The sequence below is a fragment of the Rhinoderma darwinii genome, chromosome 8 (assembly GCF_050947455.1).
Source record: "Rhinoderma darwinii isolate aRhiDar2 chromosome 8, aRhiDar2.hap1, whole genome shotgun sequence".
Taxonomy (NCBI): domain Eukaryota; kingdom Metazoa; phylum Chordata; class Amphibia; order Anura; family Rhinodermatidae; genus Rhinoderma; species Rhinoderma darwinii.
In genome coordinates, this window is record NC_134694.1 from 116,432,207 (window position 1) to 116,458,155 (window position 25,949).

Sequence of the window (25,949 nt, forward strand, 5' to 3'; positions counted from 1 at the left end):
ATCCATCCATCCATCCATCCATCCATCCATCCATCCATCCATCCATCCATCCATCCATCTCTCTGCAATCACCTCACATTCTGCTCACATTGGGCGCCAAAAAATCTTCTCTATTTCACTCACAATTTTCGCGCCACATTCCCCGGTGACGTATTGCTAACACGTGACCTCTCCACAGAGGGCAGCCATCTTTAATTCCCGTCAGGTAATCTCTTAAACTCGACGCAGTTTGTCTGACTGCTACATTATGTGCAAAAACGTGACCCCAAACGTTTTCTCATCCCGGATATTTGTTTTAAGCTCCATAAAAAGCAGCTCAACCCAGCCCGAAACTCCCCAGGCCGTGTTATTCCCTTACTTGTAATGGCGGCTGGAGTTCCCAAGCACCGCCCCTCCGCCGGGATCACGTGTGTAAGGTGGGACGTCCCTGATAGGCAGAAGGCGCGCCTCGGTTTAAAATACCAGTCAGCCCGATCCAAATCGGTGCCGGTTCCCATAGTGATGATGTCAGAGTAGTTTACTGGACCCGGGGCACGGACAGAGAGCGAGGGGCTGGCAGCTCAACACCAGGTGGGTAGACTCAAGCCCTAAATGTTATTATAATTCATAGAGACTACAAGTAGCGGAACACATGATATGATGGGAGTTGTAGTGCATTGGACTCCTTCATGCTTATCAATCTGGGAACGCATGGCGGCAAATCCCACCATGTTTTGTAAATGTTGATATTGTCGCAAGGTCGTGTGCAACTTTTAGGCCTCATTCACACCAGCGTATCAGATTTGCGCATTATTCACGTTTGTGTGAATGGGGCCTTAGACGTGTCGTGATCGTGACTTTAATGTGACATTACACCCGGGGCCTTAATTGGTGATTTTTGATGAGCGGCAGTGAAGCGCTCCAACGATAACCTACGCTGCGGCTGTTGACTGTAAGGCTGTGTTCACACGCACGCAAATATCCTCATGGCTACACGTCGACCTGAAATCTCGTGCGCATCGTGCAAAAGAACTTCTGGCGACTGCGACTTGTAGTTGTTTTTTTTTAAAAATGTATGTATTTTTTGTTGTCGTGACATTTAGGGCATGTTCACACGCAAACTCAAAAAGTCTATAGAGTCTACGAAAAACTGCGCTAAAAATGTCCCAAGAAGTGACCTGCACTTGTTTTTCGCGGCCTGTCGGAACGGAATGACGTTTTACCCATTGAAATCAATGAGCAGATGTTTGGAGGCGTTCCGCTTCCGATCTTACAGCCCGAAAAACATCAGAAAATAAGCCGTGTGAACATGCCCTCATCAGGACCGGTCACACACACGAGTCGTAGTCATGATCTGCACTGCTGTCTACAGAAAGCCACGTTGCCTGTCACCCAAATTCCAGCAAGTTTAGATATTTTTTGTGGCGGTCACAAGTCGCAACACGACCACGTAGATAATCATTCGCTGCAAGCGCCGTGTAGCCTGAGCCTAAAGCCGCTTACGTTCCGCATCTTAGGCTTGTGAATGGGATGGTTTATACGCCATTCACACGCTCCGGTAAATAAACATGCGTTGCAGAAAAAAAAAACATCCACGAGAATAATGAACATATTTATTCTCGTGGATTCTGCGCAGAAATCCAAGTGTCGGCTGTTGCTGGCAACTCCTAAGTGTGAACGCCGCCTCATTTTTGAATTTAGATGTGATCGATTACAGGTGGATCCTGTAGTCACTGAACCAGTCAGCTCCGCGGGACTGACGGATTCAGTGAATAGCGCTAGATACAGCTGCTCTGTATAGAGAATACAGAGCAGCTGCATCTAAAAAGGTGAAACAAATTTTTAATATGTTTTTACAAAGTTACACAAAACACTGATACACATTTTTGTTAAAAATATCAAAGGTTTACATAGCCTTTAACCCCTTAATGACCGGGCCTGAAAAGACCTTAAAGCTAAATTTTTCTGTTTTTGCCTCTCTGCGTTTCAGCAGCCATAACGTTTTTATTTTTTCACTGACGTGGCTGTACGAGGCCTTGTTTTATGCGAGAGACATAGTATTTATTTTTTTTCCCACAGTTTGGGGGTAAAAAAAAATTTCCCCACGGCGTGAATATAGGAAAAAGCGATTCTTGGAATCGTTTTTTTTTGTTTGTTTTTTTATCCCGTTCACGTTTCACGCTAAATAACCCATTAGATTAATTCTTCAGGTTAATACGGTCGTGTAGATACCCAATATGCATAGGTTTTTTGTTTTTATTTAGTGTAGGGGCAATAAAATGTATTTAATGCAAAATAAAGACTTTTTGTGACTTTTTTTATTTATTTATTTGTTTTCCTTTTTTTTTTTTTTTTTAATCCCATCAGGGGATAACTTTTATTTTTTACTTGCAATGTATTAGCATACTCCTGTATGCTGATACATTACACTGTGTCGCAATGACACAGGCTGCTGATCGGGCAGCACATAGTGTGCCCGAACAGCAGGCACATGGAACAGACAGCCCTGGGGTCCTTTGTAGGTCCCCAGGGCTGACTGCAGAGGGATTCCCCAGTGTTAGATCGCATCACTGGAATCCCGGTGATGCGATCAAAGAGGGGAATTCCCTTTGATTTTGCCGCGGTCACGGACCGCGGTAATCAAAGGGTTAAACAGCTGGGGTCTGAATGTTTGCCGACCCCAGCTGTGTTCAGGAGGCTGCTCTGAGATCAGGAGCTGTTAGTAACAGCTCCTGCTTAGAGGATGAGCGCTCACACGAGCGCTCATCAGCCTGATCTGCAGCGACGCCAAAAGACGTCTCTGTAGATTAAGCACCCGCACCGCCTGACGTCAAAAGACAGTGGGCGGTCGGGAAGGTGTTAAGTTCAGTACTGATCGTGATGGATGGCGTACCGCTTCAATATGACGTCCGTATGTGATTGGTGCGGGGACGTCTGATAGGACCGCTACAAAGTACAAGAATGATGGAGCGGCACCTTTGGCTTTTACCATACAGAATGTCATCATGTCTGATTTTCAGATCAGCGCCGTTACCCTGAATAGAGCGGCCGGACGTGACACGGTGCACAGGGGAAGGTGACGTTCTGTTTGGTAAAAGCCACGAAATGCTGAGGCTCCTTCATTCTTTGGAGGGAATGACTGTTTCCATAACTACTATAGAAATAAATGGAGAGCGCCTGAGTGGGCACCTCAACATTAATCATCTGTGGTGGCCGGTGACCCCCGTTCTCGGAATAGGTGTGGATCCCAGAGTTTTATGGTGAGTCGTTTATAGTTCCATCGTGTCATGTGACCACGGTGCCGGTTGCTGCTGTTGTACATGATGACGTCATGTTTAAGAATCCTCCTACAGTGTACCACCAATATGTTACTCTACTGACCAAGACCTGCGCTGCGTATGGGGTACCTGTCCCAATGTACCCAAACTATGGCATGACTAATGGCCTTCTCTGAACTTGAGCTGGATTCCATATTTAATTTGTGTCGGCAGAGATAGATATATATATATATATATATATATATATATATATATATATATATATATATATATATATATATATATATATATATAATATTTTATCTTTATACAGGACTGATAAGAAGTTGGACTTCGCCTCTGCTTAGCACTGCTGCGGATATGGGAATTCAGGGTCTACTGCAGTTCCTTAAAGAAGCCTCTGAACCAGTCAATGTGAAGAAATACAAGGGTCAGACGGTGGCGGTGGACACTTACTGCTGGCTTCATAAAGGAGCTTTTGCCTGTGCTGATAAACTCGCCAAAGGAGAAGCAACCGACCAGTAAGTCTGTCCTTGTCATAGCTCGAAACCCTAATGAGCGGGCAGCAAATTTAGACTCGGTCTGGACGCCAGCAAAGATGTTCGGTCTATATGCTGTGTCGATAAATGGCGACTGGCAATGCGGCCACGATGCAGCTTGAATTTGAAATCTGTTGCAACCAACAAGTTTGCTAGAACTTTTGCGATCGTCGCGAGGATTGTCGGAACTTTTCTACCTATAGAAAATGGCTAAATTGACATCACAACCACGATTTTAACGCAATTCCTGAGTGACTTTCAGTCGCCGTGTAGACTTTGCCTTAGGGCACACGCTGCGGAATTGCCGAGTTTTTCCTGGTCCGGCATTTCGGATGGAAAAAATGGCGCAGAATACTGTAGCAGCACAGTGGATGGGATTTAACAAATCTCATCCGCACGCTGCGTAAAATCTCAGACCAGAAATTGACCTGCGGTGCGTATTTTTCGGACCGCTGCATGTCCATTCCTGCTGCGGCAAGTGGCCAGAATTGCTGCGTTTTTCAGAGGAGATGGCACCATCTCCTTGCATTGTGAAAAGCGCAGCAAAATACGCACTGTTTTCTGCCGTAAAAACCGCAGGAAATGGTGCGTTTTTACCGCAGCGGAAAGTCTGCAACTTTCAACGGAATTGCTGCAGAAATTTTCCGCAACATTTCTGTTGTGTGTGGACGAGCCCTTAAAGCTGCTTAGGATGGTGTTAAATAACCATAGAAATAATACTCCCCTTATCCCACTATCCCTCCTCTGCCTGGTCCTCCGCTACTCCGTTCTTCTTGCTTCAGCGATGACGTGACTCTTGTGACCTTAGCGGTGTTGAGGCATCATCGCTGGAGGAGGAAGGGCAGAGACCGGCACGGGACCATGGAGACGTTGGCACGGAAGCAGTAGGTGATTGATAAGGGGAGTATTACTCCTTTTGTAATCTCACACTGTTGTGAGCAGTTTTTAAAATAATTCACAGGGTTTAACAACCCCATTTTAATTCTTAGATAAAACCCGAAATTCAGCTTTTATTTTTTTGTTTTCTGCCACCCACAAACCTATAAACAGTCCTATTTTGCACAGATCTGAAATGTTGTGAACCAGCCTGGAGCTCGGCCTGGAATCTGCTGTCCGGACACCGGACAATTTCTATTCCAACCTCGTGTTTTAGCCTCTTTTCATATTTGTGCTGCACTTTTCTTATAGTCAAATCTGATGAAACTGCTGATGTAGCCTCCAATATCCATGTATTTAAAGGGGTGATGTGGGGACCAAAAACTATTATCAGTGGAGTCCCTGCAGTATGTGATACACTCACTAATATACCTTCCAGTCCCTAACGCGTTTTAGATTTTTTTTTTATAGAGCTGCCTGGGGACCGGAGGTCCAGTTGCACAGTCTTTGATGACGATGTGACTTTTCGTCATGTGACCGGCCCCGCTGTACTCTGTGATCGCTGTGCTACTGCTTGTACATAGAGTACAGTGGGGCCGGTCACATGACGAGGAGCCGCATCATCATCATCAAAGAAGACTGTGCAACTAGACTTCCGGTCCCCTGGGAGTGCTATAAAAATCTATGAAAATTTCAGAATCAGTGTGACGGGGGACCGGAATGTATATTAGCGAGTGTATCACATACTGCAGGGACTACACTGATAATCGTTTTTTGGTCCCCACATAACCCCTTAAACTATTTTTATTATCCGCATGATGATAAAGGGCCAGGCATTGCACATCAAACTATTTTCCTCATGGAAAACCTTACATGTTTTGAGTGATGTCCTATCCTTGCCCCACATATATTTTCCACAGATGATATTGGAATAAATGCTATAACGGGAATGTTCTTTTGTTCTAGGTACGTCGCCTACTGCATGAAGTTTGTGCACATGCTGCTGTCTCATGGTGTTAGGCCCATATTGGTGTTTGATGGCTGCACTTTACCCTCCAAGAAAGATGTAGAGCGGACCAGACGAGAGTAAGCAACCGCAGAGATGGAGAGACGATATATTGGGCTCTGTTCACATTACAGTTTGAAGCCGCAGTTCCTTCACTTTTTACAGCAAAAATAGCGCAGCATTGGGTACAATTATTACTCTCCAAACGTCAGAAACCTCGACACACCCCATTATAAGTCATACAACGGATCCGGCACAACCAGTGTGAACACGGCCTTATATCTACTATATATTACTTTATTGTACTTTTTGTTTTGTATTCTTGCAGATGTTTTGTGTCTTTTATTTGTGCTGATGTTGCAGGAAACCGAACTGTGTCCTTTTTGCAGGAAGAGGCAGCTGAATTTGCAAAAGGGGAAGAAACTCCTGCGAGAAGGAAAGCTGACGGAGGCCAGAGACTGTTTTTCACGCGCCGTTAATATAACTTCAGAAATGGCTCATGATGTTATTACAGTGAGTTCCGATGCCGAATGCTGTTGTACTTTGTAATTGGATCGGGGAGACCTTTGTCTTTAAAGGGGTTGTACAGGATTAGCAAAAAGCATGGCCGCTTTCTTCCAAAAAAGCACCACGCCTGTCCACAGGTTGTGTGTGGTATTGCTTATCCGCCCTGTTCACTTAAATGGAGCTGAGCTGTAATACCAGACACAACCCATGCACAGGCGTGGCGCTGTTGCTGGAAGAAAGCAGCCGTGGTTTTTTTTTTAAATCTGTACAACCACTTTAGCGTGTACAGAATGATTTGCAGAAATGTCGTGTGCAGTTCGTGATCCTTTGGTTCTGATTAATTCTTGTTTCCGCTCTGTCGTAGGCCGCACGCTCTGAAGGCATTGACTGCCTAGTCGCTCCCTATGAGGCAGATTCCCAGCTGGCGTATTTAAATAAAAATGGATTTGCTCAGGCGATCATCACAGAAGATTCCGACCTTCTTGCTTTTGGTTGTAAAACGGTGAGAATTGACATTGTACACAGGATCCAATATGTGATAATTGTTAGTCACTCGCTGGGTAAAGGGAATCTGACACCAGGACAGACCCGAATTTATAGGATGCTCTTAAAACAGAGGTTCACAACCGGAGGCCCAGGGGGCGGCTGCGCATGTACATGACTTTCTCTCAATTATAGTTTATGGGAGCTGTGAAATGCTGGTAACTCCCATAGCTGTGTGCATGAATGGCCACCTCGTCGCCGATTGCGTTGGAATACGCGAGCTACACGGTCTCCGTAACTACCGTTCACTTCTATGGGAGTTACGGAAACCGCGTAGCTCAGCGTTTTATGCTGGTTTCATAATTCCCAACTATGTAATCAGGAAGAGGCCGGGAGGCAGCAGGAGCTGAGAAAGGTAGATGGGGGTTTAGGGGACCCCGTTCTAGAGATAGGTGGGACCCGCATCTATCTGACATTTATGACATATCCTGTGGATAAGCCATAAATGTCCCTGATGGGAAAACCCCTTTAACTTTTAATGAGGCTTGGGAACGGTCTCTCGGACCAGAAAAATGTGTGCACCCCTGTCTTGGGGCATGTTCACATGGTGCACAAAAAAAATGACGTGTAAATGTGTCAAATACGCTAGCGTTTCTTGTGAAGTGTTTTTTAAGATACAGGCGTTTTTTTTTTGTTTTTTTTAATGCGTTTTTTTTCGGCGCGGGATTAGGACTCCCATTGACTATGTCAACATTTGGCACATTTTTCAAAGAATCGACCTGATTCTTTCTTTTTTATACGACAAGTTTTTTTTAAATACGCTTGCGTAAAAAAAGCAAAAAAACGTTGTGCACTAACTTCACGCTTTCCCATTGATTTGAATGGGTAGCTCAATCAAGGGTTTTTTTACGCGTTTTTCGGTGTTTAAAACGCACCAAAATACACGTCAAATACATGCCGTCCGAACAGGGACTTAGAGAAACATGTAAGCAGGTGCTACTACGTGTGATGCAGCCGCGTGGTCTGCTCCTGGCCGAACGGGTCCTCTATTTGCGCATTACGGGCACCGAACGGGTGAAGCCGCTCATGTTTCTCTAAGAGCAATTTATAGATGATATCGTGATTAGGAAGTAAGAAAATGTCAGGGCTGAATTTAACTATTAAGGCCCTGACGTTTTGCCATAAAATGACACCTCGTCCCCTGCTTGGTAATCCAGTTCTACATTCTTAGACCGGTAGACCATGATATCACCAGAGCTTTGAAACATGACCGTACTTTTCATGTAGCGCCCTCCATGGGAATTTATATCGTGGTGATGTGGGGTCTTCTCATTGGCAGTGTGGGCTGGAATGACAGAAGCTGCTACGTAAAAAGTTCAGTATATTTTTTTTTACTAGATAATAAACCGAATGACCTTTCTGTATCTTCAGGTGATTTTAAAAATGGACAAGCTTGGAAATGGTTTAGAAATTGATCAAGACAGATTTGGGATGTGTAAACCTCTTGGAGATGTGTTCACAGAGGAGAAGTTTCGCTACATGTGTATCCTGTCTGGCTGTGACTATCTGCCTTCTATCTACGGGATTGGTTTAGCCAAAGCAAGTAAACTTCTGAAAATTGCAAATAATCCCGATATTACACAGGTAACGGCCTCTTTTTTATCATTGCCTCCGTTCAGTTTCATGTAAGTTTTCTGTTAACGATGTCCATACAAATGCAGTAGTGACGTCTGATTGGTCTGAGTGTTTTCCTTTTTCATTTTTCAGGTTATTAGTAAAATTGGACAATATCTGAAAACCAACATAACCGTTCCCGACGGCTACATAGAGGGATTTATTCGTGCAAATAATACGTTTTTATACCAGTTGGTCTTTGATCCCGTAAAAAGAAAACTGGTTCCGCTAAATCCTTACGAAGATGGGATAGACCCAAAAGTATTAAGTTATGCAGGACCGTATCCTTTATCGTTGCTCAGGTAGTTTTTTTTTTTTAAAAACTCAAGACTTACAAAAATTTAAATCTTCATTAAAATGACACCATGTTTTCTACTCCAGGCACATCCAAAGCTAGAACGACACTTCTGAGGGTTTCGTTGTACTAGATTTGCACTACAATTTGCCACCCATTTTTTTTCCACCTTTTTCAGAAGTGGCGAGAGGCAAAAAAAAGTTGCACATCTTTGTACGACATGGTTTGGAGATTTGGGTATAAATTTCTGTTTCTTGGGACGGGAGTCTCGTGAAGATTTCTATTTCGTGTGTATTTTGGATAATTGGACGGGTCTCTTCCTCCCTTTTTCCTTAACATCTGTTAGTAACATGGGGGATTCCGTTGCTTATCAAATTGCTCTAGGAAACGTGGACGTCAACACAATGGAAAAAACCGATGACTACAACCCTGATGTTCCACAGGTGAGATGTATGAATGGCAGTCACGGAAAGAAAGCGATCATGAGTTCCACTTATCGATGAAGAAATTTGGAACAATTAAAATAATTTTCCACGGCGAAGATAATTTGTTGCACAGCGTTCATGCTCACTCATGATAAATATGGAGAATTCTAGTGGACCGCACTGTAATGTGGGAGGAAGAAGTACATGTCCCTTAAAGGTATATGTACATGTGGCGGACATTCCTGCAACAGACCGATCATCTAAGGCTACATTCACACGCGCGTAAAATCTGTGTTTTGTTTTGGATCAGTGTTCCTTGCTTTTTTTTTGTTTTTTTATTTATAAAAGTAATTGATGTGTAAAACGCAAACCGCACATGGCTGTGCATCCGTGTGCTGTCCGTGGTTTTCACGCACCCGTTGTCTTCAATGGGCGGCTAGGTGCGTGATCGTAACAAGATGAACAATAACATTAACACATTAATTAAACCGCCGGATGAACGGTGTCCAAAAGAAACACAAAAAACAACGGCAAAATTCTCTTTCTCCAATTCCACCCATAAAAAAAATTAATAAAAGTTAATCTATAAGTCCTATGTACCCCAAAATAGTACTAATGAAAACTACACCTTGGCCCGCAAAAATCAAGCCCCCATACGGCCACATTGACGGAAAAACAAAAAAATTACGTCTCCTGGAACGCGGCGATGCAAAAACAAGTAATTTTTTTCTAAAAGGCTTTTTATTGTGAAACGTAGGAAAACATATAAAACCCTTACATATTTGGTATCCCCGTAATCGTGCCGACCCATAGAATAAAGTTAACATGTTATTTACGCTGCATAGTAAACCGTGTCAATTTATAACGTGAAAATGAATGCTGGAATAGCTGCTTATTTTCAATTCTCTCCTAAAATAAAGTTAATAAAAGTTAATCAATATATTATAAGCATCTAAAAATGGAACAATTACAAAATACATCTTGTCCCGCAAAAAACAAGCCCTTATACGGCTATGTCGACGGATTAAAAAAAAAAGTTACGACTCTTGGAATGCGACCATGAAAAAACAAAAAATAATCCTTGGTCATTAACGTGCAAAATGGCCCAGTCATTAAGGGGTTAAGCATCCCTGTTTAGGATTGGCATGCCTTGTTTTATCTTGAATTTCGGCTTCATTTTTTTTTTCACACTTGTTTTGATTATTTTCCCTTTTTCTTAGTTTTCTAAGCAGCGCAGTCACAGTTGGAACAAAAAGACCACAACCCAATGCAACAGCATCTGGAAGAGAAACTCGAGCCCCTGTTCTGATATAAAAACGGAGGAAAAGCCCAAGCTCCGGGGGTTAATACTCCCCAGTAACAAGAATCCAGTGAAAAGACCTCATGAAGGTAAAGTCGTGCAACAAACACGCACGGTGGTATCCCAGCCTTAAAGGGGTTTTCCCATCAGAGACCTTTATGACTTCTCCACAGGATATATCATAAATGTCGCATAAATGTGGGTCCCCCCTCTGGGACCCGCACCCATCTCTAGCACGGGGCCCCCTAAATCCCATTCTACCGCTCTGTGTTATAGCTGAAGCGTGTGATTCCGGACCATGAATTACAGAAACCGCATACGCCGTTTCCGTAAGTCCTATAGAAATGAGTAGTAGTTCCGGAAGCCGCATAACTCGCATGCTACGCTGCTTCCGTAACTGCCATTCACTACGAGAGAGTTACGGAAACCACGTAGGCTGTTTCCGTAGTTCATGGTCCGGAATCCCACGCTTCAGCCACAACACAGAGCAGTAGAACGAGGTTTATGGGGCCCCGTTATAGAGCTAGGTAGATGCGGGTCTCACCTCTGGGACCCGCACCTAACCTTTATGACATACTGCTCCACCTGTTGCAATTTTTACAAAAATGGCCGCCACAATAACACAGAAAAATGCCAATATCTTTGTAATTAATTGGCAATCTTTGGTAGTCGCTGTAACGTCTGGTTACCTAATGATGTGTGACAATTTTTACGTTTTAGGTGCAATGTTAAATACTTTTATGTCAAAAAAGACAAAAGTATTGTAGGTATGATACCTTTATTGACTAACCATAAAAGTTCTATCTGTAAGTATTTAACATTGCATATTGTTTCCGGCTAACACGGTACTACACGTTTTTTTTTTTACTGTATGAAGTTTTAGGTGGAAATTGGGCAAAATAAATGTAACTGCTTGTATCGGGGAAGCTCTATGATCTGACTAAGAAACCATTAGCGTGTCAAACTTTTTTTCATATGAGAAACTTGAGGACTAGTCTTTTCTCTTTTTTTCCTTTATAATAGTAGGAGGTCTTTTTAATTTTTTTTTAGTTTACATTTTTTATTACAATGAAGGATCGTTCTGATTCTACAGCGCCACCTTCTGATAGTCCTTCTGAACTGCGCTTCAGCTTCTTTGTGATTCCATAATGTGACCTGAAAAATTTGTGGTTTGGTTCTTAGACTTCCTAAACCTAGATTTATATATTATCGGGCATCTTACCTCAATAATGGTTCATTGGTTTAGATTGGGCTACTGGATTAAAATGAACTTTACTCAACCAGAGTGGTCCAAACTATAGTTGACCGTCCGGCACTTGATTCTGTGGCAGAAATGAAAGATCATTCCATTTTTAAGGGTATGTTTACACGGCTTATGTTCAAACCTTTTTTGTTCCATAAACACCCCGAAAAACGACTAAAAATACAAAGGCTGAACGGCTCCAAACATCTGCCCTTTGATTTCAATGGGAAAAACGGTGGTTTGTTCCCACGAGGCGTCTTTTTACGTGGCCATTTAAAAAAAAAAAATGCCTTGTAAAAAGAAGAGCATGTCACTTCTTGAGCCGTTTTTGGAGCCGTTTTACATTGGGTTAGTTGAAGAAAAGCTTCAAAAAAGTTTGGTTTAAAAAAACTGCTGAAAATCAGAGGCTGTTTTCCCTTAAAAACAGCTCCATATATTTTACAGCCGTTTTTTGTTTGCCGTGTGAACATACCCTTACAGACAGATGAGCTGAGGACCCTAAACTAAAACTGACCGCTGCAGATTTCACTTCAGTATTATAATTTCAGCTGCTTATGACTTTTACGTATAGCTACATTTTTACACTTTTCTATGAATGTCCAGGACCAGTCAGGCCCCATTATTGCTGTATTAAAGGGGTTGTCTTATCCGAGACGTATCCTTGGCAAAGAGATTAAATGAATGGCCGTCCATGTATTCCGCTAGCATGAACCGATCATACAGGGCGGCTCTCCGTTATGGCCCATAGATGGGGGTCCTGAGCAGGGGGGGGGGGGGGGGGACACCCACCCTTTGACACCTAAATGTTACAGAGGTTCAATAGACATGACACCATAGAGAATAACTTTTATATTTTTTTTCTTCCTCTCAGTTCTTTACAATGCCAGTGAACATAACGATGCATCTGATTGTCTTCCAGGTGGAGCATCTGAATCTGATCTCCTCAGTCAGTATTCATTTTCTCAGAATAAGAAACCTAAAATAAAATGTGAAGATAATTTAACAAAGCTAAAGATTCCCAGTGCGAGTGCCGCGCAGCCATCAGATGATATTGCAGTTAACCGGGAATCTCAGCCCAAAGCCAGGAATAAATTTGCTTCACCTTCACAAAGGAAGAATGAAGAGTGTGGATCCATCTCTGTTCCTGGGACCAGAAGTCGGTACGTGGAACTGAATGTGTTTTTTTTATTTTATTGCCTTTAGCGAGGATGATGGTGGTGGTAGTAGTAGTAGTATTTATAGGCCATCAGAGGGATTGCTCCCTTTTGGCTTTAGATCTGTGGGAACATCCCTGTAGTATCATGCAGACCTATATAAATACTTGCAAATATTGACTTTGATTTATCTTCGGCTAAGTTCACACTAGCATTAGTATACGTTTACCTCTCTTCCGTCAGACGAAGAGCGGATCGAAATAGTCAACGGAAAGCAACTGTTTTGTTAGTATTACCGTTGCTTTCAATGGTAATTCTTTTGTTTCAGTTGCTTTCCGTTTGTCCGTTCGCTAGGTTTCCTTTTTTTTTTTTTTTTTTTTCTTTCACTGAAACAAAAGTTCTGCAGACTGCACTTTTGCTTCCGTCAAAATAAAACGGAAACCTAGCGAACGGAGACAAACGGAAAGCAACTGAAATAAAAGAATTCCCATTGAAATCAATGGTAATTCTAACGGAACCGTTGCTTTGCGTTCAATCTTGCGATCCGCTCGTCCTCTGACGGAAGAGAGGTAAACGTATACTCACGCTAGTGTGAACTTAGCCTTACAATGTTTCCTCCTGTCAGAATTCTGCTGGTTGCCATGGGTAACAGACAATTGTGTAACTCCACCCGACTGTCTGACCTGTGACCTAACACGTGTTTCTCACTCCAGCTCTCCTAATATGTTTTGAATATGAATGGTAAAGAAAATCTTCTGCAACTCAAAATCGGAGCATTTACAAAGTTACTCAACTTTATATGCTTAGAGAACCTGTGAGCTCCCCTGACATGTCTGTTGACGTGACGATTTGTATTCCCCATCAAATAACAATTATGTAGCATTTTTATGAGAACTTTGCATTGTGCAGTTCCTCCGTTATTCCTCCTTGAAATGTATAAATAAATTGACAACTGGGTGTTATCAGTTAGGGGGGTGCCCCTACATACTTTGACACTATCCAATCAATGTCTGACTAGAGACACACCCCTTTGACAAGGGAGAATGGTAAAACCCAGTTGTCAATTTGTTCATACATTTTCAGGAGGAATAACAGAGGAGAACAGCACAATGTTAAGTTCTGAGAGAAGATTCTCCAGAATTTCCATCTAAAACAGACGTCAGGAGAGGCGACCGTTCCTCTAAATAGCGTAGGTAGGTGATTAAGCAGGTCTTGTGAGGGTAAGAACCGTAGACGATATTCCTTCTGCTACCTAGTTATTTAAAGGAGTATTCTCTATTCAGCAAATATTATTTTTTTTGTATACTGAAATAGTTATACAAGTTTCTAATAAACTTTCTGCATTTAGGATCTCTCCTAGTCCTTCATTACGAACCTTTATTACATGTGTCCTGGTCATGTGATGGACACACAGGTGCACAGCTCGTTACAGGACACAGCTCTGATAACTGTAACGAGCCGTACACCTGTGTAGCATCGCATGACCAGGACCTGTTTTTATCCATTGGAAGTAAACAAGGGTTCCTATTGAATGACAGCAAGCAGAGATCTTAAAAACCTTGTGGAATTGGTACAGAAAGTATATTAGAAAATGTTTAACCTTTCATTATGCAAAAAAAAAAATTAAGTTTATTTGCTGAAGACTGAAAACCGCTTAAGTTCTAAAGCTATTTTATTTTTTTTAGACCTTGCAGTTTAATTATATATAATATATATATCTCCTACTCTATGCCTATGTATATAACCATTTGCATACCACTGTTTAGGTTTTTTTGCCAGCCTTCTGACCTCGTGACCGCATCTGTGGACATCGTCAAAAAGCAAGAAGGGAAGAGAATCCCTAATGGTGATGGTGAATCTGCTGATGAAACTCCAAACCTGGAAAGAACAGAAGACCGCGATGAACCGTATATTAAAGCGCAGACTCCATCTCATGCGTCTAAAACCAGCGGCGTGAAATCTTTCTCCTCCTCTCCACTCCGAAACCCGAGGAACTGTTTTAGCTGGTCAGGAAGTCTGACCAACAGCAGCGGCAAACCACAGAACCTGTCCCCTCCTGTGCGGTCCCTCAAACGGTTTCAGAGGACTAAAAATGTGTTTGAGTCCAACATGGAAAGCAACAAGACTGACTTCCCCGATAAATATCCGGGCGGTGGTGACCAGACCAGTCCAGTGTTAACGTCCTCTGAAAATACAAGTAAATTAACACTGGTCGAAATCGAAGGCTCCAGCTCAGAAGTAAGTCTTTGTCTACTAATCTCTCTACTTTTCCAAATGAGTGTGTTTAAAAAAAGATTTGTCATGTCCCAAAAAAACGTAAAATTCGGCTATACCTGCATTTCTGCCTTCCCCCTAATACTAGAGACCGCCATGTGGTCAATTTATTTATAAAATGGCATGTAGGCAGCCGAAACTAACAGGACGGATTGCAGGGGAACGGAGGCCCGCAGAGCGAGAGCGAAAATCAACGGTGCTGGAATCATGGGCAAGGCAGGAATCCAGGTATAGTCACCGCTTTTTCAGGACATGACCGGTCGTCTTCTTTTAATGGGACACTCAGGAATGTTATGAGTTGTCCCGGAGTGGATAGAAGTAGATTTTCAGCTTTTTTTTATTTTGATTTCGCTTTTACTTTTTTAGCGTTTTTTTCCTTTTTATAAAACAATAAACCGCTCTATATTGCGAACTACACAGAAGACACAGAGACTGCGTCTCCTCTGCACCGATCTCCAGAAAGAAAGGAAATCCGGTCATGCAGTCAATGTCTCAGATTTCCCGGATGTCAAGCATGATCGAAATGATGTCTAGAGTTTGTCACTATGTGATAGGTGCATGTCCGGAACCCGAACCGATCTGCCTCCCAGGCACCGGATGTTATGCAGTGTATGTAGTAGTTGGAGCCGTAAGCAGATGGCTGCGATCAGTGCATAGCGGCTGTTTAACAGAACTGCAGCTCTGCTCCTATTCACTTGAATACTGCAGCTCGGATGCTATTCCTTGACTGGAGCCATCTGCTTCCGGCAATAAGATCCGGTGCCCGGAGGCAGCCAGAGTGGCGGATCGGTGCGGGGTCTAAGTGTCCGACGACCTATCCGGTGGATAGGTCATCAGTTGTCAGAACGTGGAAAACCCCTTTAACCACATTTTGCCAGCCACACAATAAGGCCTCATGCACACGGCCGTGCCCGTAACCACGGTCCGCAATTGCGGGTACTGTCAGCCACCAACACCCGCGTGCTGCATTTTAGTGCCATTCTCCCATACAAAGTATGGGAGCACAGCGCACAAAAAACTAAAAGTAGGACACGCTCCATACTTCCCAGCGTGGTTCTACGGCACGGGCACCCTTCCGTAGCGATACGGAAAGGTATCCGCAGCGAATAGAACCGGGTGGGTCGCAATTACTGAGTTTTTTTTTACGATCGTGTGCATGGGGCCTAACGCCTATAACCGTGCCAGCCATTCACTGTCCCCCCTTAAGAGTGCCAGACCCCAGTGCACCCCCCATAACCGTGCCAGCCACACAATACCGCCATAAAGATATATTCAAACGTTGTAGTTTTTGTCCTGAATTCAACAAAACCACAGCGTTTAGACACTATTTGGCGATTGACCGTGAGTTGTGAATACACCTGAACAGTCAGCCACACAGTGCACCTTTAGTACTTACCTGTGCCTCTCCTCACCACTCCTCTCTCTGACATGAAGCACACACGTGCGCAGCCACTAGAGGTCACTCACATGCATCTTCCCAGTCCTGCATTGATATCTATGATCCGTGCAGGGACGAGGGACTGGCGCTGCCGTGTAATGACTGCACTCTGTTCTTTACATCAGAACGATGCGGCTGTCTATGGTAAGTCTGTGTTCGGGGGCCGCAGGTTGTGCACCCCTGCTATAAGACCATACCTGTGATATAGTAGGTATCACCACTTGAATGACCATTTATTTTTCAATAATCAGGACCTTGACAAGATTGAAGAATCTACTTGTGAATTCCGTTTTAAAGTGTCTCCTGTGCGTCAGACCGCTTTTCCTGAGCAGAAGCCCCTGACCAATGTTAAGGTAAAAACAGATTCTCCTTAAAAAAAACGTGCGAGCTGTCCTAGTCTTGGTTATTTGGCTCTGTTGGCCTATTTTGGCCAGGGCTACACACAGACTTTATGCAGTGTGACTTTCATAGAGTAAGGAGATCCTTAATGAGCGGGGGGGGGGGGGGGGGGGTTGTAGTGTGTGATTAAACCGTCTGGGTGTAGCCTAAAGATGAAATACACCAAAACTGAAACAATTATGAGATAAATTCTAATAAGAGTTGGGTAATCTGGATCACCAAGTTTAGGATTCGTGGCGACATTGGGCTAACCAGAACTTCCTGGCAATGGCACCAACGCCGATCGTGATTTTATTTTTTTTTTTGTTATTTATTTTTGTGTTTTTATTGCAATAAGGCTCTGTTCACATCATACAGCACTATTTTTTTTTTTCAATCAATTCGATGGATAGCTTGACGGAACCCGACAAACCCCATTATAGGTCAGTGGGATCTGTCTGGTGCTGCTGGTGTCTGTTGTGTGACTAATCTGCCACAGCACAGATGTGAACGGCGCCCAAGATGTCTACATGTCCTTGTCCGTTAAGATGTCTATTAGGGCACTTGCACGCAACAGTAATACAAGTGTTTTTTTGTTTTTTTTTTGTAAAACCGTAATATGGACACAACACCCGGTCCAAGTGTTGCGTCTGAAAAACGGGCACAAAAAAACATCCGTGTGAAAGCGCCCTTGCGCTGATTTTATTTTATTTATTTATTTATTTTTTTTCAGGTGTCTGGACTGCTTAAACCCAAGAGACCAGATGTACGCTCAGGTTCAAAACTGAAGCCAATGGCACCTGCAAAAGCCAGTGGTCTGAGTAGCAGAGCAAGACCTTCACCAAACAATGAGAACCGGCCAGGACTGCAAACGACCATCAATGACCTATGGAAAAATTTCAGTTTTAAGAAGTAAGATTGCACAAAATATCATCCAAGCGCCTCTGTATAATTCTATGCCTCATCTCGTACATGACAATCATTCCATCCTGTGTCTTTCATTTTTTTTCTCCATCTGCGTCTGCAGGCATTAAAGGCACGTGTAAGGACACCACTGTTTTTTTTTTTTTTTTTGGCCCGCTGGTTTGGAATCCGTTTGTGATAATGGATATGAAATTATCTGAACTGTCGACTCTTTACTGGAAGTGCAGGAAGACGTCTTGCAAATTAGAGGAAGAAATGCTGCTGACTTGCAGGAAATGTAAAAAACACTGACTTTAAAAGAATCATCACATTCTAACGTCATGTCGTTCTTGGGTGCAAAATTCTGTTCTGATTATTTTCTTAATATAACTTTATAGCTGTCGGAGCTCTGCTTTTCTGATACTTACATATAATTCTCTAGGTAAAAATGTCCTGGAATTCCAACCAGGATAAAGTAAGGTAAATAATATTGGCAAGGTTAAAATTGTCATCTTATGGGGTCTGCAATGCTACCAGAGGGGGGGGGGGGGGGGGTTGTCCAGTCATAAGAACATATAATCATATAACACGCGTTGCCAATAATTGCCCTGTTTAAACAAGGCAGCGATCAGCCGATGAACGAGCAAACGCTCAATCATCTGCTGATCGTATAGTTTTAAAAATGAAAAATATTATCGTTTACACAGGGAGACGCGCTGCCGACATGATGATAATGTATGGGGACAAGCGATCGTAGTAACAAGCACTCGTCCCCATACGTGTGAAAGGAGCAATCGAATGCCGATCAACGAGCTATCTCGTTGATCGGCGCTCGTTTACATGGCCCAGGACGGCCCGTGTAAGAGGACCTTCGGTAAATCTCCCGCCAGGTCTATGCAGGGGATTTGGAGAGCTGTATCAGGAAAAAAGGGTCCGACCACTATAAACATATTTTCAGAAAATAAAAAGCACAACATTTTGAATCCATTCAGATTAATGTTCACTTTAATGCAGTTCATGGCTGTGGCCCTCCAATATTGCCACTTAGGCCCCATGCACACGACCGTGCCGGTAATCACAGTCCATAATTACGGCCACGGACAGTCACCCACATTTGCGGCTCACATTATAAAGTATAGTACATGGTCCGTGAAATAAAAAAAATAGGACGTCCTGTTTTTACAGAAACTTTCTACGGCCCAGACACCGTCCCGTATATATATATATATACGGGAAGGTGTTCGTCAGCCAGAGAAATGAAAAGGTCCGTAATTATGGATAAAATGTACGGTTGTGTGCCGGGGGCCTGTAGTTTATGGTGCGACTGTCTAACATGCCCACAAGCGGTCTCGGGTCGTACTTCTGCAGGCTTCATTATCTTCAAATATTTGCTGCAATTTCACATTTGGGCTTGAGGGTGTCATAGCAAACTAAATATAAAACGTGCAATCCAGCTGTGGCGGTTTTACTATGCGGTTCTCGGTGTGACATTTTATGTATTAGTTGTCTTAGGAACTTGTATATATTTGTATGTGGATTGTAAAATATGCGGAATTCCTTTTGTAGACAATAAATTAATTTTTACAATTACTGTTGCAAGATTACATCTGTGTATATAGTTCTAACTTCTATCGCACCCATAACAGCCCATTTATGACCGGCTCTGCCCCCCTAAACCTTTGGGGTGGAATCGCACGCTGCAGATTCGTTGCAGAAAGTTTCTGCGAATGAAAATCTGTTCCATAAATCTGAATGCGGCTTGCAAGAATCAATGTGCAGCAATAACCCCATTCAGATGTAAGGAACCGATGTTCAGTCACAAGTTCTGTCAAATCCGTCATGTGTAAGGCACCCTGCACACAACCGTAATTTTGGCCCACAATTACGGACCAAAATACGTTTCCATCCACTTCTATGGCCCACGGACACTTTCTGGGATATTTACGGAAAGGTGTCCCAGCCGTAGAAAGCATCCGTAAAAAAATAGGATATGTCCAATTTTTATTTTACGGACCGTGCGCCTATCATTTATAATGGGAGCACGGCCTGGAAATGCGGGTGGCCGTGTCCGTAATCACTGACTGTAATTATGGGTACGGTCGTGTGCGTGGGGCGTGAATATACCCTTCAGTTGGTTTTCTTGTACTCTGAATGTGAAGACCTGGCAGACCATCTATGGTTGCCCATTTGAGAAGAGGTGGTTTAGTTGGGACAATCTCATTTAAAGCAGTTCCAAGTTTGGGGTTTCAGGATATTAAATAGGCGGTAAATCTACTCTGAAAATTACCTCCTGGCCGTTTTAGCTTCTCAAGATTCTTACGATCACCTCCTGATCATCCAAACACAGAACATGCTGTGCTTTTAGCCGAAGAAGTCCGCATACAACTGACTTGATTTTATTGGGCCAAACTGCAATGTTCCGCCTCCTAATGTGTGTCTCAGCTGCTGCAGAACCTCATAACACACAATGTTTTGTTCCGGGTGTTCTGATAAATAATTATCTGGATTTAGAATATTGATGTGATACAACTACTGTGTATAGTCACGTGGTCCCTGCATATACCGCTCATGACTCAGTTCAGGCCCAGATGACATCAGATCCCAGCACTCTGGACTTGATATAACACAGTGACCGGCACCAGCAGATGACACGGCCCCCAAACCATCACTGAAGGTGGAAACTTCACACTGGACGGCAAGCAACTTGGATTGACGCCTCTCCACTCTTCCTCCAGACTCTGGGACCGAGATTTCCAAATGAAATGCAAAATTTACTTTCATCTGGAAACAGGACTTTGGACACTGAGCAGCAGTGTTGGTCCTGGCAGGGTTCCTTTCCCTGTTATTTCACACCGAATAGCCACCTATGTAATTTGGAAACTGAGGGCATGCATGGAAGAAATATACCGGACAGAGTTGTTGGTAAATATCCTCCCTCAGTGAAGTAGGAAGTACAACTGAACTTTATTAAACAAAGAATTACAACTTTCCTCCCTAGAGATGTGGGACATGCTTAAGCCCTATTGGCTCTATTCAGCTGTGAGTTCATCTGCTCACTCCTCTTGCATTCCAGGGGCGTTGTCTTCCATAGGCGTGTTCCTTATGCAGACTCCATCTTGTTACATACATTCAAATTCTTTGTGAAATATACTGATATTTAGTTTATGTAAGGTAATAATGTTTTTGCAAGCAATATACAGGCTAATGATCCCTGACAGTCCACTCTATTATATCAAGTCCAGAGTCAACGCCACATTTTATTCTATTCTACTTGAAGATTGAAGTGTCTAATCAATTTTCTGCGGCTATCAAGTATAAAAAAAACAAAGTCCCATCGTTAGACCACCATTTCAGCTTCACTTTTCCTAAGCATGCTCAGTGGACTCACGCTGGTCTCATGGAATCACACATGTCTTCTCCCTGGTGGTCTAGTGGCTAGGATTCGGCGCTCTCACCGCCGCGGCCCGGGTTCGATTCCCGGTCAGGGAAAAGGGCAGCATTCTTTTCTCGTCTGTTTCTTACTTCAGCTAAAAAGAGGAACATTTAAAGATAGAAACGCTCTTTTTTGGTCCCCTCGTCTCCCGCAAAAAATGAAATAAAAACTGATCGTAAACTCGCATGTACCCCAAAAATGTACCATTAAGAACTACAGCAAGTAGCGCAAAAAAAAGCCCTCGTACGGCTACATTGATGGAAAAATCAAAATGTAATAAATCTGAGAATATGACAACTCTTCGTTTTTTCCTTGTAAAAGTAGTAAAACATCAAAAAACAAAAAAAATCAGTAAAACATACAAAGTTGTAAACCATGAAAAAAGATACAAATTTAGTATCGCCATAATCGTATTGTCCCACAGAATAAAGTTAACATGTCTTTTTATTGCAAGGTGAACGGCGTAAAAAAAAAAGAAGAAATCGCAGTTTTTTTCCAATTCCACCTCACAAATATTTTTTTTTCTCGTTTCCCAGTAGATTATATGGTACAATAAATGGTAAAATTAAAAACGAATACTCGTCCTGCAAAAATGAAGCTCTCGTACGGCTTTATCGATGAACAAATAAAAAAGTGATGGCTTTTGGAAGGTGGGGAGGAAAAAACAAAAATGAAAATCTGAGAAATGGCTGTGGAAGAAGGCCTTAAAGGGAATGTGTCGCTAGAATTTTTTTTTTTTTTTTTTTAGTTAAACAGTTAGTGTATACATGATTAGACATTGTTCTAATTTTTTTAATTTTTTCACAAGTCAGGAAATATTATAAATTAGATTCTAATTTATAACATTTCCCATGTGCTGGTCACTAGAGGGAGCAATTCCCAAAATTGCAGCATTGGCATGTGGTAAAGCAACCTCATTGATTTATGCTGCAAAATTGGAGAAGACACACTCGCTCTAGTGTCCTCAAACAATCCCCCTCCCTTATCCTGGCTAGTGCCAGGAGAAAGGAGTGGATTGAATGTTCAAACCTCCTACACTGTGTGCCGCCATTTTTTGAGCGAATACACAGTGTAGTAGGTTTACATACAGTGGTAATCACACACTAAAACACGAACATGCACAGACCTAACTTACCTGCTCCTGCCGCCGCCGCTCCCTCCGGTCCGACCGCTCGCTCCAGAACACAAGTCCGGAAGCCGTGACCGGAAGTAGTCATCTTACTGTCCGGTCGCGGCTTCCGGCCCACAAGAAAATGGCGCTGGATGTCGCTCGGCCGAAGACCTTCCATTTGGACTGTGTGGGAGCGGCGCATGCGCCGTTCCCACACAGACGGCGTACACTATAGTGAATGGAACGGTTCCTGTTCGCATTCTCTATGGGGATGTATGTGCCGTATTCCATCTCTGTATGTGTCGTTAATCGACACATACAGAGATGAAAAAAAAAATGGCAGCCCCCATAGAGAAGTAAAAGTTAGAAAAAAAAAAAAGTAAAACACAAATAAATAAAATGTATTTTACTAAAAAACACTAAAAGCAAATTGATATAAAAAAAATGTTTTCGCGACACCCGTCCTTTAAATAGGTGTCAGAGTGGGAAACAGCGGCGATGTAAATTTAAAAGCCTTTGTAAATTTTTGCAAAAATGTCTCTGTATGTTTTCTGACCTGAAAGGTGTTTTTCCAAATGGAAATGAAACAGCCGCATGTTTATCTTTTTTATTCTATTCTACTTGAAGATTGAAGTGCCTGATCAATTTTCTGCAGCCTCCAAGGATAAAAAAAAAAAAAACAAAGTCCCATCATTAGACCCCCATTTCAGCTTCACTTTTCCTAAGCATGCTCAGCGGACTCACGCTGGTCTCCTGGAATAACACGTGTCTTCTCCCTGGTGGTCTAGTGGCTAGGATTTGGCGCTCTCACCGCCGCGGCCTGGGTTCGATTCCCGGTCAGGGAAAAGAGGGCAGCATTCTTTTCTCGTCTGTTTCTTGCTTCAGCTAAAAAAAGGAACATTTAAAGCCAGAAACGCTCTTTTTTTGGTCCCCTCGTCTCCTGCAAAAAATGGAATAAAAACTGATCGTAAACTCGCATGTACCCCAAAAATGTACTATTAAGAACTACAGCAAGTAGCGCAAAAAAAAGCCCTCGTACGGCTACATTGATGGAAAAATCTAAATGTAATAAATTTCAGAATATGACAACTCTTCGTTTTTTCCTTGTAAAAGAAGTAAAACATCAAAAAACATAAAAAAGCAGTAAAACATACAAAGTTGTAAACCATAAAAAAGATACAAATTTAGTATCGCCATAATCGTATTGTCCCACAGATGCTCTATTGGGGTCAGGTCTGGAGAATTAGGGGGGCGGGGAGGTACTTGGAAGTCTTGGTCGGGCTCTTCCAGCCACTGGCGGACATTTCTAGCCGTGTGACGTGTCGCATTGTCTTGCTGGAAGATTCCATCTGCCCCAAGGGAAGACAATCAGCATGTATGGGGGGCGGGGGCGGGACGTGATCTGTAACGATGGATTCATACCCAAATCAGTTCACAGCCTCCACATGGATGAGAGGCCCGGAGAATGCCAGGAAACATCCCCCAGACCATAACGCTGCCGCCACCGGCTCATGTTCTTCCAGCAATGGCTGCCGGGTGTTTGTTCTCTGATGGTCCTCGCCTGACACTTCAACGTCCAGCCGGGATTGGAGTCTTCCCCCATTTTGTGGATATGCTATAAATGTCTGAGATGGGAATACCCCTTTAAAGATGTCTATCCTTGAAGTCAATCCCTTTTTAAATAGAAACTAGCAGTCGTTGTGGGTACGGCTTCTCTATCCCCCAGTGATCAGCTGTGATCCCTAGGGGAAGCCATGGTCAGCTATGTATATTTCTTTCATTAAAACATCTCCATTTTAGGTCGCTGCAGATACGGCGAGGTCGCTGCAGATACGGCTTCTCTACCCCCAGTAATCAGCTACAATTGCCACGAATAGCCATACAAATTACTTGCAGCGACTCCATGACAGTTGTGTTCCCTAATAGGGTATATGGACGGGGGTTATCATAGTGAGATCAGCCCTTTATGGCGCTAACAGATAGGTGGCGAAGTTGTGAACACAAACAAGGATTGTCGTCGATGTTGTTGTCACAGGTATAATATTCTGCATTTATAAATATTCCACATACAGCTTCAAATGCAAAAACAGACACAAAAAAAATAAGGGGAGCCCCACCCTATGTAAGGCCAATTCCCACAGATAAAACACAGCTACCAGGATGGCCGAGTGGTTAAGGCGTTGGACTTAAGATCCAATGGACATATGTCCGCGTGGGTTCGAACCCCACTTCTGGTAACAGCTTTTTATTTTGCGAAGATTCTCATAATTTTACTTTTTCCCACAGAATATCCATTTTAACCTTTTTTTCTTCATCCGTCACAAAAAAGAATTTGAATATTTCTCTGTCTAAGGGACTAGCAATACAAGATGTATAAACATATCTGTGTGCGTGTAGGGGTTTACTGTAGAACTACAACTTACAGCATGCTCTGGTAACTACAGACTGATAAGCCATGCTGAGACATGTAGTACCACACCATTCACAGCCTGGTACTAATTATTACCACATACACTTGAAAGGAAACGATTTGAAAAAAAGACTGCAACACCCATAATCCTCAAACTAAGGATAGAAGGGAGAGGGATGACGGGACTTGTAGTTTAACAGCGAATTCTAGCTACAGAGCGAATCTGCCGCAGAAGAACGTACGACTGTTTCCCAGAGTGCTGCGCGCCAGTCAGGCTAGACGGCGCTGTCTGCGCATGCTCAGTAGCGCTCGTCGTCTTTTGCCGATGTATGGGGAGAGGGCAGAGTTCTGCGCTGGAGATGCCCGGATGTGATAATGCTGCGCACAAGGTAATTGTGTCATCCTTGCATTTCTGTGGTTTGTTCTCTTTGTGTTTTTCATGAATAGCCCCAGTCCCTGGTTATGGGAGTAAGTGGAGTACTCCACAGAGTAATAAACTGCACATAGTAGAATATAGGTTTGTCTGTACATTTATATATTTACTTTTATATTTTTTTAGTTGTTTTTTTTTTAACTTAATGTAATTCTCAGGCCCTGACGTGACTATAGGGGGACATCAATACACCATGGCGCACAATTTACTGACCGAAAAGGTATAATGAGCATCAGACTTCTGTATGTAAACCTTGTTTTTATATTATTTATTTAGATTTACTTGTTTTTTTTGACTTGGATGTGGCATCAAGCTCCGCCTCTAGCGATGATCGACCTCCTCTTTATCGTGTGTTTTGGGAATTTGAAAAAATTTACATTGTTTCTTTTTTTTTAGGGAAAACAACCGTTTTTTTGTCTGAGGATGCCTCTAGCCAGCAAATCATATCCTTCACGTGGGCGCTCATGTCAATATATTTTAATCGCAGCGATCCAGTAGGACCTTAAAAAGTTTGTCTCGTCAGAAGCGTCCCCTATCCGTCCGGTGTCACCATGCTAAATGGTGGTTCTTAAATGGGTTGTCCGCTACCGGACAACCGATGACCTTTCCACCGGATAGGTCATCATAATATGAACGGTAAATATACGGGAAGCTGTCCGTGGGTCACGGAAGTGAATGGGTCTGTAATTACGGATGAATTCTCCGGTCGTGTGCTTGGGGCCTGAGTAATATAATTTTTATTTTTACGACGTGAATATAGGAAGAAGCGTTTTTTTGCGTTTGTTTTTTATCCCGTTCATGTTTAACGCT

The 25,949-nt window shown here is 42.9% G+C and overlaps 2 protein-coding genes and 3 non-coding genes across 8 annotated transcripts in view; all 5 read left to right on the forward strand.

Annotated features, from left to right (window-relative positions):
- The first annotated feature begins 206 nt into the window (after nt 1-206).
- Nucleotides 207-18,054, forward strand: EXO1 (exonuclease 1). Of its 2 annotated transcripts, XM_075834511.1 has the most exons (14): nt 207-570; nt 3,571-3,778; nt 5,639-5,758; nt 6,068-6,191; nt 6,550-6,687; nt 8,100-8,312; nt 8,436-8,623; nt 8,984-9,080; nt 10,283-10,451; nt 12,525-12,765; nt 14,526-14,997; nt 16,723-16,824; nt 17,583-17,761; nt 17,877-18,054. In XM_075834511.1, exons 2-14 carry the CDS (start codon nt 3,618-3,620, stop codon nt 17,881-17,883), a joined length of 2,211 nt encoding a protein of 736 aa, XP_075690626.1. In that variant the 5' UTR covers nt 207-570; nt 3,571-3,617; the 3' UTR covers nt 17,884-18,054. The 2 variants fall into 2 exon arrangements, with proteins under 2 accessions (XP_075690626.1, XP_075690627.1); XM_075834512.1 differs by lacking the exons at nt 207-570; nt 3,571-3,778 and having other exon boundaries at nt 5,680-5,758; nt 6,042-6,191.
- Nucleotides 18,055-21,169: 3,115 nt separating this feature from the next.
- Nucleotides 21,170-21,241, forward strand: TRNAE-CUC (transfer RNA glutamic acid (anticodon CUC)). Its single transcript has one exon. It is a non-coding gene; the product is annotated as a tRNA-Glu (tRNA).
- Nucleotides 21,242-23,069: 1,828 nt separating this feature from the next.
- On the forward strand, nt 23,070-23,141 carry TRNAE-CUC (transfer RNA glutamic acid (anticodon CUC)). The gene has a single exon. It is a non-coding gene; the product is annotated as a tRNA-Glu (tRNA).
- Nucleotides 23,142-24,450: 1,309 nt separating this feature from the next.
- TRNAL-UAA (transfer RNA leucine (anticodon UAA)) lies at nt 24,451-24,533 on the forward strand. Its single transcript has one exon. It is a non-coding gene; the product is annotated as a tRNA-Leu (tRNA).
- A 462-nt stretch (nt 24,534-24,995) lies between these two features.
- LOC142659955 (uncharacterized) overlaps nt 24,996-25,949 on the forward strand; it is a 10,029-nt gene continuing 9,075 nt past the window's right edge. Inside the window, exons 1-2 of one of the 3 annotated variants that reach the window (XM_075836579.1) lie at nt 24,996-25,095; nt 25,298-25,359. The gene's annotated coding sequence lies outside the window, so the exon portion shown is untranslated. The other 2 variants (XM_075836581.1, XM_075836580.1) reach the window with 2 other exon arrangements.

Coding starts and splice junctions, on each gene's coding strand:
- EXO1 (XM_075834511.1), top strand. CDS start 3,618: ATGGGAATTCAGGGTCTACTGCAGTTCCTTAAAGAAGCCTCTGAACCA. Junction 6,192..6,549: donor TGGCTCATGATGTTATTACA/GTGAGTTCCGAT, acceptor GCTCTGTCGTAG/GCCGCACGCTCTGAAGGCAT. Junction 16,825..17,582: donor AGCCCCTGACCAATGTTAAG/GTAAAAACAGAT, acceptor ATTTTTTTTCAG/GTGTCTGGACTGCTTAAACC.